This window comes from Corvus cornix, chromosome 18 (assembly GCF_000738735.6).
Source record: "Corvus cornix cornix isolate S_Up_H32 chromosome 18, ASM73873v5, whole genome shotgun sequence".
NCBI lineage: Eukaryota > Metazoa > Chordata > Aves > Passeriformes > Corvidae > Corvus > Corvus cornix.
Window position 1 is genome coordinate 9,484,403 of NC_046347.1, and position 18,674 is coordinate 9,503,076.

General features: G+C 42.7%; 1 protein-coding gene across 3 annotated transcripts in view; it reads right to left on the reverse strand.

Moving 5' to 3' along the window:
- Window positions 1-18,674, reverse strand: part of PRKCA (protein kinase C alpha) — a 153,704-nt gene that overhangs the window by 48,577 nt on the left and 86,453 nt on the right. For all 3 annotated transcript variants that reach the window (XM_039562626.1, XM_039562625.1, XM_039562627.1), the window contains exons 4-5: window positions 11,387-11,498; window positions 10,536-10,664 (exon numbers count right to left, since the gene is read on the reverse strand). In XM_039562626.1, coding sequence (XP_039418560.1) covers window positions 10,536-10,664; window positions 11,387-11,498 — 241 coding nt within the window. The remainder of the gene's footprint in view (window positions 1-10,535; window positions 10,665-11,386; window positions 11,499-18,674) is intronic.

Sequence of the window (18,674 nt, forward strand, 5' to 3'; positions counted from 1 at the left end):
ATGATGAAACCGAAGGATGGCAGGAATGAGACTGTGCGGGATAAGGCAATGAAACTCCAAGCATATGCAGATGCCGTGCATGGCCCAACACATGGAAGAATCGCATGGAAACATGTATGCAGAAAATGGAAGATAAGATAGAGAAGAAATCACCAGGAACTCAAGAAGGAGATTAAAGAGGGCCTTCTCCAAATCTCGGCAGTACAGATCAGAGATTCTGCTACCAAATGCGGATGTTCCCCAGAGAGAAGGTACATCCCATGAAGTGAGCTGTGGAAATTCCTGTGTGACAGTGGGGAAAACATGAGGAGGTGGGAGAGACAACCCACTTCTGCTCTGGCAGCACGAGTGCATGAATTGAAGGAGCGCAAGTCTCAGAAAGGAAGTTCTACCAAAAAGGAAGTAGCTCCAGTTTCCTGTAGCCAAACCACCAGAAATGATGGAAGAGAAGATGACATGTCTGATCCCCTTGAAGGAACCTCTAAGATGCATGCCCAGGGAAAGAAGGATAACCAGGATTAGAGGGGCCCTGCCTCTAGCCAGGTAGAGGCCAGGGAAAACCGTGTTTTTGGACTGTGTGGATTCGTTGGCCTGGTACATCAGAACCACAAAAATATGATGCCTTGGTTGACACTGGTGCTCAGTGTACAATAATCCCATTGCAACATGTGGGGATGGAATCTGTATCTATTGCTGGTGTAACAGGTGGATCACAAGATTTGACCCTGGTGGAAGCTGAGGTGAGCCTGACTGGAAGTGAGTGGAAGAAACATCTCATTGTGACTGGTCCAGAGGCCCCGTGCATTTTGGGCATAGACTTCCTCCGGAACAGGTATTTCAGAGACCCAAAGGGACTCAAGTGTGCTTTTGGAATAGTTGCTGTGGAGACAGAGGGCATTAAGCAAAGAACACCTTGCCTGGATGATCAGAACCCATCTGCAGTAGGTCTTCTGAAGGGGGAAGAACAAAGAGTACCAATTGCTACCTCTACAGTGCATCGTCGACAGTACCGGACAACTCAGGATGCTGTGATTCTCATTCACAAGATGATCCACGAGTTGGAGAGACGAGGTGATCAGCAAAACCCACTCACCCTTCAACAGCCCCATCTGGCCTGTGCGTAAATCTGAAGGAGAATGGAGATTGACTGTGGACTGTTGTGGCTTGAATGAAGTCCACCATTGAGTGCTGCTGTGCCGGACATGTTGGAGCTCTGGTATGAGCTGGAGTCCAAAGCAGCGAAGTGGTACACCACTTTTGACATTGCCAGTGCATTTTTCTCCATTCTTCTGGCAGCAGAGTGCAGGCCTCAGTTTGCCTTCACCTGGAGGGGCGTGCAGTACACCTGGAACCGACTGCCCCAGGGGTGGAAGCACAGTCCCACCATCTGCCATGGACTGATCCAGAGTGCACTGGAAAAGGGTGAGGCACCAGAACATCTGCAGTACATTGACAACATCATTGTGTGGGGGAACGTGGCAACGGAGGTATTTGAGAAAGGAGAGAAGATGATCCAGATTCTCCTGGAAACCGGCTTTGCCATCAAGAAGAGCAAAGTCAAGGGACCTGTCCAGGAGATCCAGTTCCTGGGAGTGAAATGGCAAGATGGACGGCATCAGATTCCCATTGAAGTCATCAATAAGATCACTGCGACGTCTTCACCGACCAACAAGAAGGAAACACAAGCTTTTCTAGGTGCCATAGGGTTTTGGAGGATGCATATTCCTGAGTACAGGCAGATTGTGAGTCCTCTCTACCTGGTTACCCGCAAGAAGAATGATTTCCACTGGGGCCCTGAACAGCAGCAAGCCTTCGCCCAGATCAAGCAGGAAATCGCTCACATCGTAGCCCTTGGCCCAGTCATGACTGCACCAGAGGTGAAGAACGTGCTCTACTCTGCAGCCGGGAACAATGGTCTGTCCTGGAGCCTCTGGCAGAAGGTGCCTGGTGAGACTCAGGGCCGATCACTGGGATTCTGGAGCCAAAGCTACAGAGGGTCTGAAACCAACTACACTCCCATAGAGAAGGAAATCTTGGCAGCCTATGAAGGAATCCAAGCTGCCTCAGAGGTAATCAGCACTGAAGCACAGCTGCTTCTGGCACCCTGACTACCGGTGCTAGGGTGAATGTTCAAAGGAAAGGTTCCCTCTACCCACCACGCCACCAATGCCACATGGAGCAAATGGATTGCTCTCATCACACAGTGCGCCCATATCGGAAAAATGAATCACCCTGGGATTTTGGAAATAATCACAAATTGGCCTGAAGGTGAAAACTTTGGTCTCACTGATGAAGAAGAACAAGTGACACATGCTGAAGAAGCTCCACCATACAATCAACTGCCATCAGAAGACACACGCTACGCTCTTTTCACCGACGGTTCTTGTCACATCGTAGGGATGAAACAAAAGTGGAAAGCAGCTGTATGGAGTCCCCCATGATGGGCTGCAGAAGCTACTGAAGGAGAAGGTGGATCGAGCCAACTTGCTGAACTCAAAGCTGTTCAACTGGCCCTGGACATTGCTGAAAGAGAGAAGTGGCCAAAGCTCCACCTCTACAATGATTCATGGATGGTAGCCAATGCTCTATGGGGGTGGCTGGAAAAGTGGGAAAAGGCCAACTGGCAGTGTAGGGGAAAACCAGTCTGGGCTGCTGAAGAGTGGAAAAACATCACTGCCCGAGTAAGAAGGCTGGTTGTGAAAGTCCGCCATGTAGATGCCCATGTCCCCAAGAGTAGGGCTAATGAAGAACACCAAAACAACAAGCAGGTAGATCAGGCTGCAAAGATAGAAATGTCACAGATAGATTGGAAACATAAAGGAGAGTTTTTCTTAGCTCAATGGGCCCATGATGCCTCAGGCCATCAGGGCAGAGATGCCACCTATAAGTGGGCACGAGACTGAGGGGTGGATCTAACCATGGACAGTATCTCCCAGGTTATCCATGATTGTGAGACATGCGCTGCGATCAAGCAGGCCAAGCGGGTGAAGCCTCTGTGGTATGGTGGGCGATGGTCCAAATACAAGTATGGGGAGGCCTGGCAGATTGATTACATCACACTGCCTCAAACCCGCCAAGGCAAGTGCTGTGTGCTCACAATGGTAGAAGCCACCACTGGATGGCTGGAGACCTACCCTGTGCCTCATGCTACTGCCCGGAACACCATCCTGGGCCTTGAAAAGCAAGTCATTTGGAGGCATGGCACCCCTGAGAGAATCGAGTCTGACAATGGGACTCATTTCAAGAATAGCCTTATCAACACCTGGGCTAGAGAACATGGCATTGAGTGGGTGTACCACATCCCTTACCATGCACCAGCTGCAGGCAAAGTGGAACAGTGCCATGGATTGTTGAAAACCACCTTGAAGGCACTGGGTGGGGGAACTTTTAAAAATTGGGAGCAGCATCTGGCAAACGTCACCTGCTTAGTTAACACCTGAGGTTCCACCAATAGAGCTGGTCCAGCCTAATCTGAATCCCTGTATACAGCAGATGGAGACAAGGTCCCAGTAGTGCATGTCAGAGGTCTGTTAGGAAAGACTAGGTGGAGGAATTCTGCCTCAAGTACAGACAAACACATCCGTGCAGTTGTTTTTGCTCAGGGACCTGGTTGCACATGGTGGGTAATGCAGAAAGATGGAACAACACGTTGTGTACCACAGGGAGATCTGATTGTTGGGTGAAAACCATCTGTAATGTGAAATGCCTGTATACCACTGCTTGCTGAGTGCCACTGTCCCTGTTAGTACATAGCTGTATTTTTATGTATTAATGTGTGTGTGTAGAATTAGAATATATTAGTTTGGGCATTGAGCCAACGATATGGGATAAGGGGTGGAATGTCTTGGGGTGACTTTATGATGTGTATCCCCTATCGCTGCTCCATGCCCAGAAATTAACTGTGCCTTTCTGTGCCTTTAAATTGAGCCTGAGAGGGGGGAGAGAAAAAAAAACCTGAGCACACTTTTCAAGCAGTTGTTTCAAGGACACAAATACACACACTCCTCTGTGTTCTTCTGCTGCGGTAGCAAGAGCAGAGGAAGCACCCTTCTTGCTCTTCAGCCAGCTTTCGGCTCCTTTTCTCCTGAGGAAGATGGAGAGTTGAACTTTGTTTTCCTGGGACTTTGGTTTTTCCCTTCTTCTCTTCTGGACTGTTTCAACATCAGAACACATTGGGAGAATTTCCCACCAAGGCCCTAGAGGTGGGCCCATGACCCAGCTTCAAGGAGGAGGAGAGAGATTACATCTACAGAAGGACTCTGAGATTTTCCCAGGTTTCTCTCCACAGCGAGAGGTTTTATTATTTAGCATTATTATTCTTTTCCCGTGTGTTTGTTAAATAAATAGTTTTTATCTCTTTCACTTTCCTCTGAGGAAAATTTCATCTTTCCCAAGATGGGTGCGGGAGGGGTGGTTATAACCTGCCTTCTGTCAGAGGATATTTTCCTCCAAATTTGTCCAAACCGGCACCAGAGATCATAAATGTGTATTCAGCAGAAAATGCAGATTATTTGATATCTGTCCTATGGCTCTTCTATTAAGTGCTACTTATAAACCAGCAGTATCCATCCAGGAGCCTAAATTTGGGACTCCCGCTTTTCCAGGAATAATGTAAGGACATAAGCAAATACAGAGCTGGTTCTTAGGTATTCATACTTTAAATAAAAACCTAAATAAAACAGAGTGGGCTGGCAGAGACAACTGACATTTCATGTAAAGAGAAGAAATTCAGGCAGGATTTTAAGGAATTCAGAGAGTGGATAACAAAGCTGAAACTTTTTCCATGGGATTGTGTAGGTCAAGAGTTGCAAGCCATATGCAGTTGTGGATTTATAGCTTCTTGTGGTACCAGCAGATAAATTTAATCATGGGAATGACTAAATAAATGTTTCTGTCCCCAGGACAAAGCTGAATGATTCGCAGCATGAGTCCACTCAGTTGCTTTACGAGTGAGTCACAGATACCTTTTTCCTGAATTCCCAAATGTGGATAATAAAACAGTTTACTAATCACAGCAACCTTTTCTTGCCAATCTTTTAGTCCTACAGGCAACTTAGATGAGTAGAAATCTCTCATCCACATGGCAAAAGCTGCTTTTAGGAGACACTGCAAGACTCCAGTGGTCTCACCTGGCATGGTATCCAGAGAAATGAAGGAAAAGGGGGACTGTTGTTAGCTCCAACACATCATAAAGCTCCTGTCTTCTCACAACACAGCATTGTTAAATTGTTCCAAAATTCTCATTGCCTCCTGAAGAAGTTTCTGGTACAGACTTTCTGGTTTGCCCAGTTTACAGATGGCTGAGCGAGTGACAGAGGATCTTGCACTCCCAGCCAAGGAACTGTCTCCCCAATACCTTCCTGCACTCCTCAGTCACAGTTTAAAAGATTTACCTATTACTGAAAATAGTCTTCCCATTTTTGGGTTTGTACTCCTTTGTATGCAAAATCCAAAAGCTGCCTCCAAAACTGCTCTACTTTCACTGAATATTTATTATGAGATTTTGTAAAACTCACTGAATTCTTCTTTTCTGGAGCTGCTTGTGACTCACAGGTACGACTGACTCCGAAACAAATCCTGCTTTCCAGGCAATTTTCAGTCTCTATGGTTTTCATCACTATAAGGGCTTTCAGAGATGAGACTTTTCTCTATTCCATAACTACTCCCCTGCCCAGTGAAGATTTCTTTTCATATCCTTTCTGAGCCCAGTGCCTGAGCACTGAAAAATGGCAACATAATGAACACCTGCACTGTACATGTGATGTACAAGGAACAGTTGATGAATATCCTTGTCTAGAACGAGAAGAAAAATGAACCGATGTTACAAGAGACTTGATTCCTCTGTATTTATTAGGATATTCTCTCCTACTAATAAAAAATCTACCATCATCCCTAACACTGCGTCCTAAGTTCTTGTGTCTGCAATAGGTTCTCCAGCCTCAATTTCACCTGGGAATCTCATACAAGCAATTCTATTTTCGTTTTAAAGAAGATTATATTTACAAAAAATATCATCTTAAAATATATGTGCTACTGGGCAGGACAGCTGCTTAATGAAACATAAATCTTACCACAAGATGGAAAAGGCTTCAGGCTGTTACATTTGTAATTCTTATCTTACCTAAATATACAGGGTCTAGTTGATATTTCTGGATGCATGCAGATGGCCGTTACTGAAAACTTAATGGTCTTTTTAAACCCCTTACATTGCCTGTTTCTTCATGGTAAAGTGAATTTAATGACTGAGGTGGGAAGGAAGCTTTTCGTTGTCACCAGGGCTGGCATTGCTAAAGGCATAGCTTTTCCTGTAATGACTGCAGCAACCCTGCAGATTCTGGGAATGTCAGAAAGAAGATATTAGTGAAGTAAACCATGAGATTCATGTTTTTTGAGACATTAAAAATATGTCCTACATGGAAACAATTATTTGGGATCACTTTATAGGCATTTGGTATTAAAAGCTGGTCAAACAGCCAGAATATTAATTGATGTTCCCTTTTAAAATCAGCTGCAGATTATGAAATTAATGTTAACAAAGACAGACACTGACACTGACCTAGAAAACCACAATAAAATTATCAGAGTGTGTGCACAGTGGGGTCTTTTAAGGAAACAATGAGGATCTAGGAATGTGCCAGAATTCTGCAGTTTGTGTCCCCAGCCTGTCTGGGTGGGGGCTCCTGCTCCAGCTGCCCTCAACAAGCAGCGTGACAGGACATAATGAGCAGTGCCAGGAGGTGGCTCAGCATTCACACATTCATAAATAACCTGAGAAATGTCCAGTGGGGAGCACGGAGCTCCTGGGAGATCATTGCTGGAGAGCCGCTTGTGTGCTCCCAGCCTCTGCAGGGATCACTGCCAGCTTTCCTCTGCTTTTAAACAGAAGCACCACTGAAGAATAAAACCAGATTTTCTGATCCTTGCAGCTTAGGCAAATACAGTTAAAACCCCCTGAAAATTCTGTGCTGTGCCTATATGTGTTTTAATAAGATTTATGTAACAGGGGGTGCATTAGTTGCCAGAAAGTCACCACCATCCTTTTTCTAAATAAGTGTCAGGAGGGCAGATCCTCCTTGTCAGCTGCTGTCACATCCAACTTCCAGTGCCTGAGAGGTCACAGTTTGAAGTCCCAGTATTGTGGCAGCATTTTATATATCAATGCACCAGATGGGGTTATTTTTCTCACAAAGGTTATTGTTCATTCACTATAAAAATAATTCAAAAATAAAGTTTAAAAAATCAGAACTGTGATTCAACCACCTACAAGCTCACTCAGAAGAGCCCTAAATTATAAGATGGGTCAAGGAGTAAATGAAAGAGTGAAAAAACTTTTAACACACATCAGGAGGAAGAAAATTCAGTGTAAAAAGCAGAGATTAAGAATAGCAAAAAGCACTTTACTATGCTTAAGAGCAACCCCCCTATGTCAATCCAACCTATGAAAGGGTCACGAACTCAGAGATTTCAGAAATATGCGTTTCAAGAGTGTTTCTATAAAAAGAAAACTACCACATTTCTGTACTGTAAGTGCCATAAATTATTAATATTCAACACAGCTCTCAAGCAAGTAACTCAACCATTGACGATAAACCACTGATGTTTAAGAATTACAACACAAATGAGCATTGAATGGGGCAGATTGAGTAGCCCTGGGAAGATGGTGAGGTTATGGCAGAGGAAATCAATCCAAAATTCCAACTCCTTTGTGAAGAAGTGTTGCAGAGGCTCTACAATTCCCACAGACAAACCTGTGTGTCCACACTGATGCACCGGGGTTGAAGATCTGACTCAGTTAACTGGAATTAAGTGTGTTTATACACAGGACTGAATGACTCCCACCATTAATTCCATTCAGAACCTGCCAACTCGGAGATTGTAGATAATCTGAGGGAGCCACTGGGCAGCTCCACCCAGAAGTGCCTGCCTCACCTCCTTCCTAGAATTCACTGGGAATTAAAAACCAGCCCTATTTCCAACATTTTACCAGGAAAACATTCAGTGTGCCTGTAGTGTGGGGCTTCTTAGAAACAAAAGGCACCAGAAAACCCTCCAAAGAAGAAGGCAGAGGGAAAGAAAGACAAACTGGGATGTGCTAAATAAACCATATCACCTAAAGGACCACATTCTGCAATTGTCCTTTGCCAGCTGTGTCCTGGTGGGGCTGGGATGGTTGGGATGCCTAAGGATTTGCAATTTGCCAACACCAGTGGCAGGTCCCCATTTAGCAGCACAAATGTTTTGCATGTAATCAAGGCTGGCTGGGAAAGAATCAGCAGGAACTAATTAACAACCAAAACAGGGTGCAGAGCAGGGATATTGAGGAATTCAGCTGAAGGAGTTCAACACCTACAAAGTAATTCCTTTGAAAAAGATTCAGACAAAGGCTCAAACCAAACAGTCAGTCACTGATTATTTTTCCTGCTGTTCCTAAACCTCCTGGACCTTTAATTCACCTCCTTTCCCAAAGCTAAGGGCAGTGATGTTGTGCCTGGGAGCTCTGAGAACTGTATATTCCAACAAAGCTTTTGTCAATAAATATTTTAGAAGCAATGACATTCTAGGAGCATTTTTTTTATGTTTTGTAATATGTCCATGAACTGGCAATTGCTAATTTCCTTTTCAGTTAAACATACACAAAAGGCACCTGAAATGTCATTTTGGCTAGTCCATATGGTATTTCTTACGTAAAAAACAAAAAAAGCAGCTTGCTTTCAGGACAATTATAATTTTTATTTAAAGAAATTTTCAGAAAGCTTGGAAATGCTGACAAGCCTCAGCCACAACCACAGCACTGTAATTGTTTTATACATAACAAAGTTATAGTAAACATTCTTCTTGTTGTCCAGAAACCTACTTAATTGTGGGATGGAAATGTTTTATTTATAAACACAATAGAAATGACATTTGCCAAGTACACTCACACCAAAAAGAGCCTATGGAGAAAACCTACAAAATTTGTTACAATTTTTACCATGTTCACCTCTCAGACAAGACCTTTTCAAATAAAACTCTGAACTAAAAGGATCCTTTGTTTGTATAATCACTTTACAGTGCCTTCGTTCCACAATGACTTGTGATAAATGTTTTTGTCCCTAAAACGATTATAAACCAACTGAATCATCAGGAAGTAAGCACATGTTATTTGTCACATTATGTGTATTATTGCAGAAAGTTTAAGCCATATTTAAGAGCCTTGCTGCAAAGCGGCCTAGAATAAAGCAAATATTAAATTTTGTCACTTGGATGATTTTTAAATTAATTCCCTCTCATGGTACAATTACTTTTAGAACCCACATCACCATCCCTGAAACGCCTCATTACTTAGTGAAACCACCTTCTCTTAATGACAGCACCTTGGACAAATTTCCCCCTCCCACGTTGACAGGAAGCTCTTTGAAAAGTTAAGCCACAATTAAGCATCACTTGGGATCTATTCTGATCCTTTCTAACTAAATTTTATCAAACGTCTCCTTTTCAATGCATTTTACAGGGTTTGACAGGAGAATATGGAGCTATTTGGATTTAGGAAGAACAAAACCATAGAGGGATAATGTCAGCAGGGAAGTTTGCTGGTTCTGGAAGCTGCGAAAATTCAGTGATGGTCTGATTTCCTCTGTGAAAAGGGGAAAGGTCTCTACTGAATGTAGGGGGGGAAGAAACATCCTTTTGGTGTGTACCAGGCTCTGTCACCTGAGCCACACGGACATGACACTCTACACCCACAGGTTGTGACAACCACACCAAGAAACACAGGCAGGAGTTGAGATGTTCTAAGAAACCTCCCACTTTGTCCTACTCTGACTTTACCCCCAAATTCAATTCCATTTTGCAACACCAAGCAGGCAGTGACAAATGCATTGTGCCCTGTACTGGTTTCATGGAGTATTTTTTGGAAACTTCTGGCTCAGGGTGGGTCGGTGGGGGGGTGTGGGTGTGCACATCCGGGTGTGCACAACCACAGATTATTCACAAATTACAGAGAAACACTTCCAAGGAAACAAACTGCCACCCTCTCCTTTTTCCCCTTCTCTGCCTCCTCCCCAGCTTGGTCACCTTAAGCTTATAGAATGTGAGAACTGTTTTTTTATATTTTAAAACTCACTGGGAGTAATATTTGGGATTGAATCCCAGTTGCCTTTGTTTATTCAATACTCTGAAATACAGGAAACAACTCCTCAGCTGATGAAGGTTTAGTGAATCTCTTGTGCTCTGAAGATGATGGGTAACTTCGTGAACAGCTACTCATCCTGCTGGGCTGCTTTCAACATGAAAAACTGACAATACAGTGATTTTCTAACTAATTTTCCCCAGGTTTTAAAGCTGTTACTACAGATTTCCTTTTTTCTACTGATTTTTATGAACACAGCTTCATAGAGTTTCTTGATTCAAAGCCATGTTGTATGAAATCCTCCAGCTTCTGGAAGGAAATTTTCCATCAGTGGCTTTAATGCACAAAGATCTGACCAAGGCACACAAACTCACAGTGTGTATCATACATTTATAAAACCTGAAAAATTCCAAAATGAGCTGTTTACCTGTTACTTCCAGTTTGTCACCAGTGACTTCAGCTTTCAGATAAATCCTTCCTCTCTTCTCTGTGTGGTCCATGCCACAGAGGCTTGGGACGTTTATCACACATTGCTTGTGAACGTTCATATCACAGGCTGTGGACATAAAAATGGTTCAGACACCCATGAGAAGCTAAAAATTAAGTGAAAATTAATTTAAAGTGAAAATGAAGACTAAATGCTTAATTATTGGTAAGACTTTCAGATTAAAGCTGCCTGGATTTCAACCAAACGCCACGTCTGGTTTCCATCTTGCAATACTTTCTGTAGAGAGTTAATACAACAGAAAATAAAATAATCTATTTCAGAAAGCTAAACATATCATTAATGAAGTTGAAGGGGGGAAAAAAGTGAAAATGGAATAAAGACTTGCTGGGAATATGACTAAGAAAACAGAGCATTCACGTCAGCAATGAAGGGAGTTAAGTTTAAATTGACTATTAGGTTTTGCCTGTGGAAGACTTCCAAGACAAATTACATACAAGGAAAATAGTAGACCTTGACTACAAACTGAACTGAAATTTCAGTCTTTGAGAGTGTATTCACACAGACAGTCCAAAAAGAGGCTTTCTCAAAATTACCATGACAAAGGCTCTCCAGCGACATCAAGCTGAATACACCATGTTCTCAGCAGAAGAGGTGATTTTCATTAGTAGGTTATTATGATGCTGAAATATCCACTTGAAATATACCAGGACTATAAATAGCTGACATTTGAAATGGTATTTTCCACAGAAACGAAGTAAGAAGCTGTTATCCAGGGCTTCCACTGACTTTCCAGAACACCCCTTTGGTAGCCCAAGGAAAACTTCACTTACTGTCACATTTCATCCCCTGGTGCAGGAGTCCATAGAGCAGTGACCCACAATGGTCACAGAAGGTGGGGCTCCCATAGGTGTGGATCTTGAACTTGTGCTTGCTTCTGGGATCCTGGAGGGAAAAACAGACACAGATTCTCAAGTCATAAAAGATAAGATTGACACACCTTTATTACTTCAAATACCAAAAGCTTTCCAGCTCTGCAAATCATGCTGCAGAAAAATACATTTCAGTGTGTAGCTTGTTCAGAACCTAACAGTGGTACCTGCACTGGCAGAGGCACGTTGACCTCAGTTCCAAATTCTCCTTTTTATGGTGCTGTAAGAAAAAACTATGTCAGCTCAAGCTTGTTCCCATGTTTTATGCACACTAAAACTTCATTTACTGACTGCTTACATACATAAAGTTTAATGGCAGTGTTCAGTCTGTGGCTGAAGAGTCACAGACTGATTACAGTGTTACTGTCACCATCCTGAAATGTCACACAAAATACAGCAGGAGAACTGGGAAGAAACTGTTCATGGCCTAATCTGGAATACAGTCCAATGACTGTAAAATCAGGATTTTACAGATGGGATTATCTTGAAATGCTGCAAGTTGATAATCTCTATTGTTGTAAATGAAAAGGAATGAATTCTAACTCGGCACATGGTAAATATTTTTCAGAGATTGCTGTTCCCATCTGATTTTTGAGCAGAGAAACTTAAGAGTGAAGACATTTTAAGGCCACCAGCAGCTTGGATATGTTTCCTAATTTAGGACCAGTGAAAGGGAATACACCCAAATCACTTAAATGCCTGACACATCCATAGACATCTGCTGTTTCTCTAGCAGTAAGGGTCCCCTCTGGAAAACCAGGAACATTTACTTCAGAGGAAGAAACCACATCTTCCATAGGTTCCTCCATGTCAGGCTCATTCCAGAACTCCACATACACCAGGCTGGAGATGTACAACGCCAAAACAAACATTGTGATGGCCCTGTCCTGTGCACACCCTCTTTATCTTCAAATCCTTTATGACTCCTTCCTGCTCCAGCTGCATTTCAGTCAGAACTATCCCTGCACAGTCTTGGTCAGAAATTTGGAAAAGTAGTAACCCTTCATTAAAAACCACACTGGGGTTTGAAATCAATCCTTGCTAATACTCTTTTCAGAAAGACCGTGGAAATAATGAAATGCCAGGTCTAAAACGTCCTCAATGAAAACACAACTGCAAAATGACACATTATAATATTTTTCTTCTGTCTACATTTTGTATTATACCCTTAAATTAGATAAGAAGTATTAAATTGTCTTATAAATATACTGATTTTTAAAATTTACCTGCCAATCAAAGCTTTCCAAAAAATCAAAAGGAAAGCCCGGCATGTTACTCAAAATGGAAAACCTGCTGACTCTTTCCTCAAAAAGAAAAGATCCCTCCAGTATAAGCACTTTCTCAAGAAATTTGGGAGTTTTGATTAGTAATTATCACAAAAATATGACTATGAGAAGACAAAATTTTGCCTTAAAATTTTACTATTTTGCCATATTACCCTTTGTGAAGGTTTTTGGTGTTTTGGTAGCATTCTTCATGTGAATTCATTTTGGCATTGATTCTAAGTTTTACAGTGAATCTATAACCACTACTTTTCACTGTATGGAAATAAATTATAGAGCACCCAGGATAACAAGTAAAGACTTTACATTACAAATTCAAATTGAAACTATTTCAATAATTCTGCTTGTTGTACAGCCTGAGATATGAAATGCTAACTGCTACCGACTGTATTTACTTTGTAAACACAGTGAACCTACAAGGAGTGACAGCCACGGCTCCAGAGAACATCTGTTTCATTATTTATTAAAGATACAGCAACGGACCTTGTGGCTCAGGGTCATGGGAATGTGGCTGTGCAGAAGGGTTCTCTGGTGGCTCGGTGACTATGTGCCTTCCAAACAATTTAAACCACAGTTGGGAAGCTAATTCTTCCCTAAATTGTTTTGTTTAGATGACAGAAGGGGACTTGTTGCCTTATAAATATCTACACTTAAGCATGACTCTGGTAAGACATCTGTGGCTGAGAAGGACAAAAGCCACAGCTCCTAAGAATGACACTGAATAAACAGAGTTTTAAAGTTGTGTTTAACATCTGACACAAGTGGTATTTATGAGCATAAAGTAATGGTATAGAGGGAAAGGAACTGTTTTATTATATATATGGAAATTATTACAGTCAATGTCTACTAAATAATTGAACCTGCATATTATACTGAAATTATGTAACACTGCCCAATAATTTCATTCCAAACAATGGAATATGCATGGAATTACATTAAGCAGGAGTGTGTGTGGTTTAAAAATGTTGTGACATTTAAGGACAACCATTCTGCACTCACTGTGCAACACGAGTGAGGGCTTGTGTCTGACTACAAAGCTCTGTGTGACTACAAAATCCCAGGAAAAACATTCTTAGAAAACAACAAAAAACAGCTACATGAATAAATAAATAAATCAAGTTTCTATATTTTCTGTATATAGTATTTTCTATACTGAACCCTAGCTTTCTATCCTTGTGTGAAAATTCCTACTGTGGGGTGTTTCAGATGAACAATTTAATATGAATTAGATTTTGTAAGGAGAAGCACATATGTTCTATTATTAGCTATTATTCTAACGGCACACACTAAATAATTTATAATAAGAAGAGGACAATGGAAAATAATACCAAAACTATTCCTGAACTGGAAACTTTGTAGGAAATCTCTCTTTCAAGAGCCTTTTAATAGAATGTCCTAAAAAAAAATTTAAAACTGTAGCAGGTTGGGTTTGTAACCGGGCAGAAACACCAATTTAGTGTAGTGGTTTGGTCCAAGATACTCATTACTATTTATCTTCTGTGAAATAAGAATTAGGAGAAACACAGAGCAGGCACCAAACTTGAAAGAATATAAAGAAGTTTATTAACAGACCTAAAAGAAGAAAAAAAAAATTATACCACCTTCAGAACTCTTCTCCTGCCCCCACCTTCCTCCCTTCTCCCACTGACAATGTAAAAAGACAACCCTTAAGATGTTCAGTCTGTTTGCCACTTCCATAATAACCTTGTTTAGTCCATTTAGGAAGAGGAGTCTCTTCTTGCTCATGCTACGAAAACATTATCACAACGAGACAGCCGCCCACTTCCAAATATCGTTCAGTCCATTTAGGAAGAGGAGTCTCTCTACTCGCATGTGAGTCCCTTCCCCCGACTTGCAGCTTTTCCCACAACTGCTTTCGAGGGTCGACTCTTGAAGCTTTTTGGGGTACAATTTTAAGGTTGAGCCATTCAGAAACAAAAATTCTCTTCACCCATCTCTGGGAGCATTTCATCTCTAAGAACAGAGGCCCTTCTTCCCTGGGAGCAAAGGGTCTTCCTCATCTTCATCTTTAGGACTATCTCTGGGAGCACCTCTAGGAATTGAGGTTTTCTCCTTTCCCATTTGAAGCAAAAGTCCTCATCGCTTCCATCTCTCCCTGTCCAAACTTCTCATGAAATTACAGCTGCGTCAGCATCTGCCTATCTCAGCACAGGTGCTTTTGCTAACAGGCATGAGTTGAACACTCCACCCCCCATATCTTCATGAAATTACAACGGGATACTCTGATATATCACAGCTTCACAACAGAATTTCAGCTTTAAGCATCTCCTCTTTCTCCTCCCTCAGGTTTTCAGCTCTTCACAGCACTAAAAGGGTTAATCTCACCTCGGCCTCGCAGCTGGAATGTGGCTTATCGCAGTGGAGAGGGGGGAGAGCCGAGCCGCTCCGGCTGCCCGCAGCAGCGCTGGGGGGGGGTGGTTCCGCGGGTGGAACAGGCCCATCGGCTCCAGGATGGCCGTGGCCCACTGGCCCCCACACGGGGCCCGCAGCCACCTGTCCCAGCACCGGAAACGAGAGAGAGCCTCTGCCTCAGGGTTTCTATTCTTAAGTGTGGATCACAGAGGCGGTCACAACTTTAAGTGGCTTAAAGAATTGTCCATATTCAAACTGGCCAGCTGATAGGTTCTATCAGGTCCCAGAGGAAGCTGTAAGCACCCCTTAGCAAGGACATCCCTTCCGGGACTATGCTTGCTAACCTATGACAAAAACATAAGAGACTACACTCTTCATCAGTATTTTATCCTATTTTCTGCTTCAATCCTACGCTTTGTGTTTTGGGTTTTTTTGGGGTAAATCAAAGTGTGGAAGGTATTGTTTTTTAGGAAACAAGTCTGAGAACATCCAGAGAAAGTCAAGAGACCACTATCCACCCATTACAGGTGACAAAATTTTTTCATCTTATTCCTGTATTCACAAGGATTTCTGATCCACTTAGAACTACCCTTGAATCTATGGCTTGCACTTTAATTATAAGCAATCATATTAATAATAATTACTACACTGCCAGCTCTAATTACTTATATTAACAGTAATTATTTTATCAGTTGTTAATACAGGTTCATACTTCCCAGTGTTAAACATGCATTAATGAACTCATATGCATCATAGAGGAAATCACGTTGTCTTTAGCTTTTTTTTTGGCTTAAGGCAAACTATGGAGCTAAAGGAAAGCTCCTGTAAATTTTCTTCACATATCCCCTTTTCATCAATGTAAACTTTCAATAATTCCCAAAGCAGAGCTGGCAGCCCCATTTTGTAGTAAACACAGGGAGCCAAGCCAGGATCTGACAGATGAACTGCCAAATAATGGCTGCTATTTGCAAGAAAATTGAACTTTGCATTAAACTTGGCATAGATTAATTGTGAAACTAAAGGGAAAAACTACTTCTGTTTCCAAAATCCGTCAAAGTTATGAGAGGGGAAGTGGCAATGGGAAAGCAGTGGGGAAGCACTTGTTCAGCAGTGATGAATGATGTGCTCTATTAAAATTCGTGTTATTTTCATGCTAAAAAGTGAATTCTCTGCTATGTTAGGACAGTCCTCCATTTTTGTAAGTACAACTTAATGCAATACAGTGTAATTAAATGGGATAAAACTTCTGGGCAATTGATACCACAGACATTATAGAAATTTTGATTTGAAAAACCTTTGAATTGGCATAAATTTAGCTCTGCATTTGCATACTTTCTAATAGACTGGGGTCTATAAAGATGAACAGCAACCAGGCCACTACACCCCACACAGCTCTGCAAAAATTAGAATATTATCCATCACTCTCAAAGCTGAGATGTGATCACAGAGAGGAGCAGCCACAGAGTCACAGCCACCAGGAGAGGGTTGTACACACTGGCTCCAGGTGGCACTACTGAAAAAAACCTGAAAATGGAGCAGAAACATTTAAAATAAATAATGAGCTTGCAGAAGTCTCTTGCCCAGACAGCTCTGGATGTGTTTAAAGGGGGTCAGGCAGGAATCCTGCCGCACTCCAGCAGAGGGAAGCAGAAGAACACAGAGGCATCTCCCCAAAGCACACATGTTTTTCCACCTATCTACTGCCACTGAGCTATGTCCTGCCCCCCTGCCACCATCCCTGCCTTCTTCCTTTGTTTAGCACAAATGAACCCATTTCCTATATTGAACAGCGATGGAAAGCACCCCCCTGTGAGGAATCATTCCGTAACTTCTGTGGCTCTTAGGCGGGGGTGTGCAATAATTGAAAGCGCATGGTTAACCAGCAGCACATGTCAAACTGTGCCTTAACACATCACAAAACAGCTTATGAGCATTATATCTCAGAATTCTTTCTAAAAGCTCCCTTTTGATCGGGATTTTATTCCCCCTGATAGCAACACTGAACCTGCTATAATTTTGCAGGCATTAAATCACCACACTGCCTTTAATTTTAAAATACCCAAACCCCACTTCATGTGATGGTGCACCAGTGGAGGTTTTACATGCCAAGCACATCAGATTATTACTTGTGAGGTCTTTTCATGGGATGCAACTTGACACTGTCAACAACTGTGTCACCAGAACCAAGGATCCACCATGCCCCGGGCTGATCCCCCAGTGAGGACAGCAGGAGAGGGGAGATTCTGCCCATCTGCCCCGCTCAGGTGCGACCCCACCTGCAGAGCTGCCCCAGCCCTGGGGCCCAGCACAGAAAGGACTTGGAGCTGCTGGAGAGAGTCCAGAGGAGGTCACAGACATGCTCTGAAGGCTGGAGCCCCTCTGGATCCAGGCTGGGAGAGCTGGGGGTGTTCACCTGGAGAGGAGAAGGCTCCAGGGAGACCTCAGAGCCCCTTCCAGTTCCTAAAGGGGCTCCAGGACAGCTGGAGAGGGACTTGGGACAAGGGATGGAGGGACAGGACACAGGGAATGGCTTCCCACTGCCAGAGGGCAGGGTTAGATGGGATATTGGGAAGGAATTCCTGGCTGGGAGGGTGGGAAGGCCCTGGCACAGGGTGCCCAGAGAAGCTGTGGCTGCCCCTGGATCCCTGGCAGTGTCCAAGGCCAGGTTGGACGGGGCTTGGAGCAGCCTGGGACAGTGGAAGGTGTCCCTGCCCATGGCAGGGGGTGGAAGGGGATGAGCTTTAAGGTCTTTCCCAACCCAAACCGTTCTGTGATTCTGTGACCTGTCAGTGCCAGAGCCTGTGCTGGTGATTAGGGTGTGAGGAAAAAGGACCATTTTCAGTCAATTAATGCCAACACATGAATGTCAAAAAGGTGTTAGGCAGGAGATAAGATTAACTTCTTAAATTTTTTAAGTGCCTAAGGTTGGTGAAAGAATTTTTTTTCCATACCTGAACTGCTATTTTTGTGATCATTAAGAAGCAGAAAATGCAAAAGTGCAAGTGTAAAAACACTTTTGGAGGAATGGAGAATTATATTTTCCATTACAAAAAAACCTTAAAGGAGTTCTGCAGATGAGCTGTGAGGTCCTCAGGTTGTATCAGGGCCTACTACAACAAAGAACAGTTTTGTGTAAAGAAATGCAAAGGTACTCAACTTTCCATTTTTTATTTCCATAACAGAACCACAAGATGATTCTTCATCCCCAGTCAAACTTACATTTATATGGAGTTACTATTTTAAAAGGTGTACAGGAAATAAAAGCTTAAAATTTTCAAACTACTTCCCTTAGATGAAAGAAAAAAGTGATTCCTGAACATCAGCGGCACAAACTGTGGTGCTGTTTGTGTTTCTGCTGAAAACAGGGATGACAATATATTCCATATATGCAAACCAACTTACAAATTGTTACAAGAGATAGGAGGTCACTGTTCCTCCTTACCAATGGAAAAGCCCAGAAGGACTGGCAGGTGTTCTCCTCATTTAATACACAGCCTTTAGCCATTCCCTACTGTGACAGAACCACTGAATCC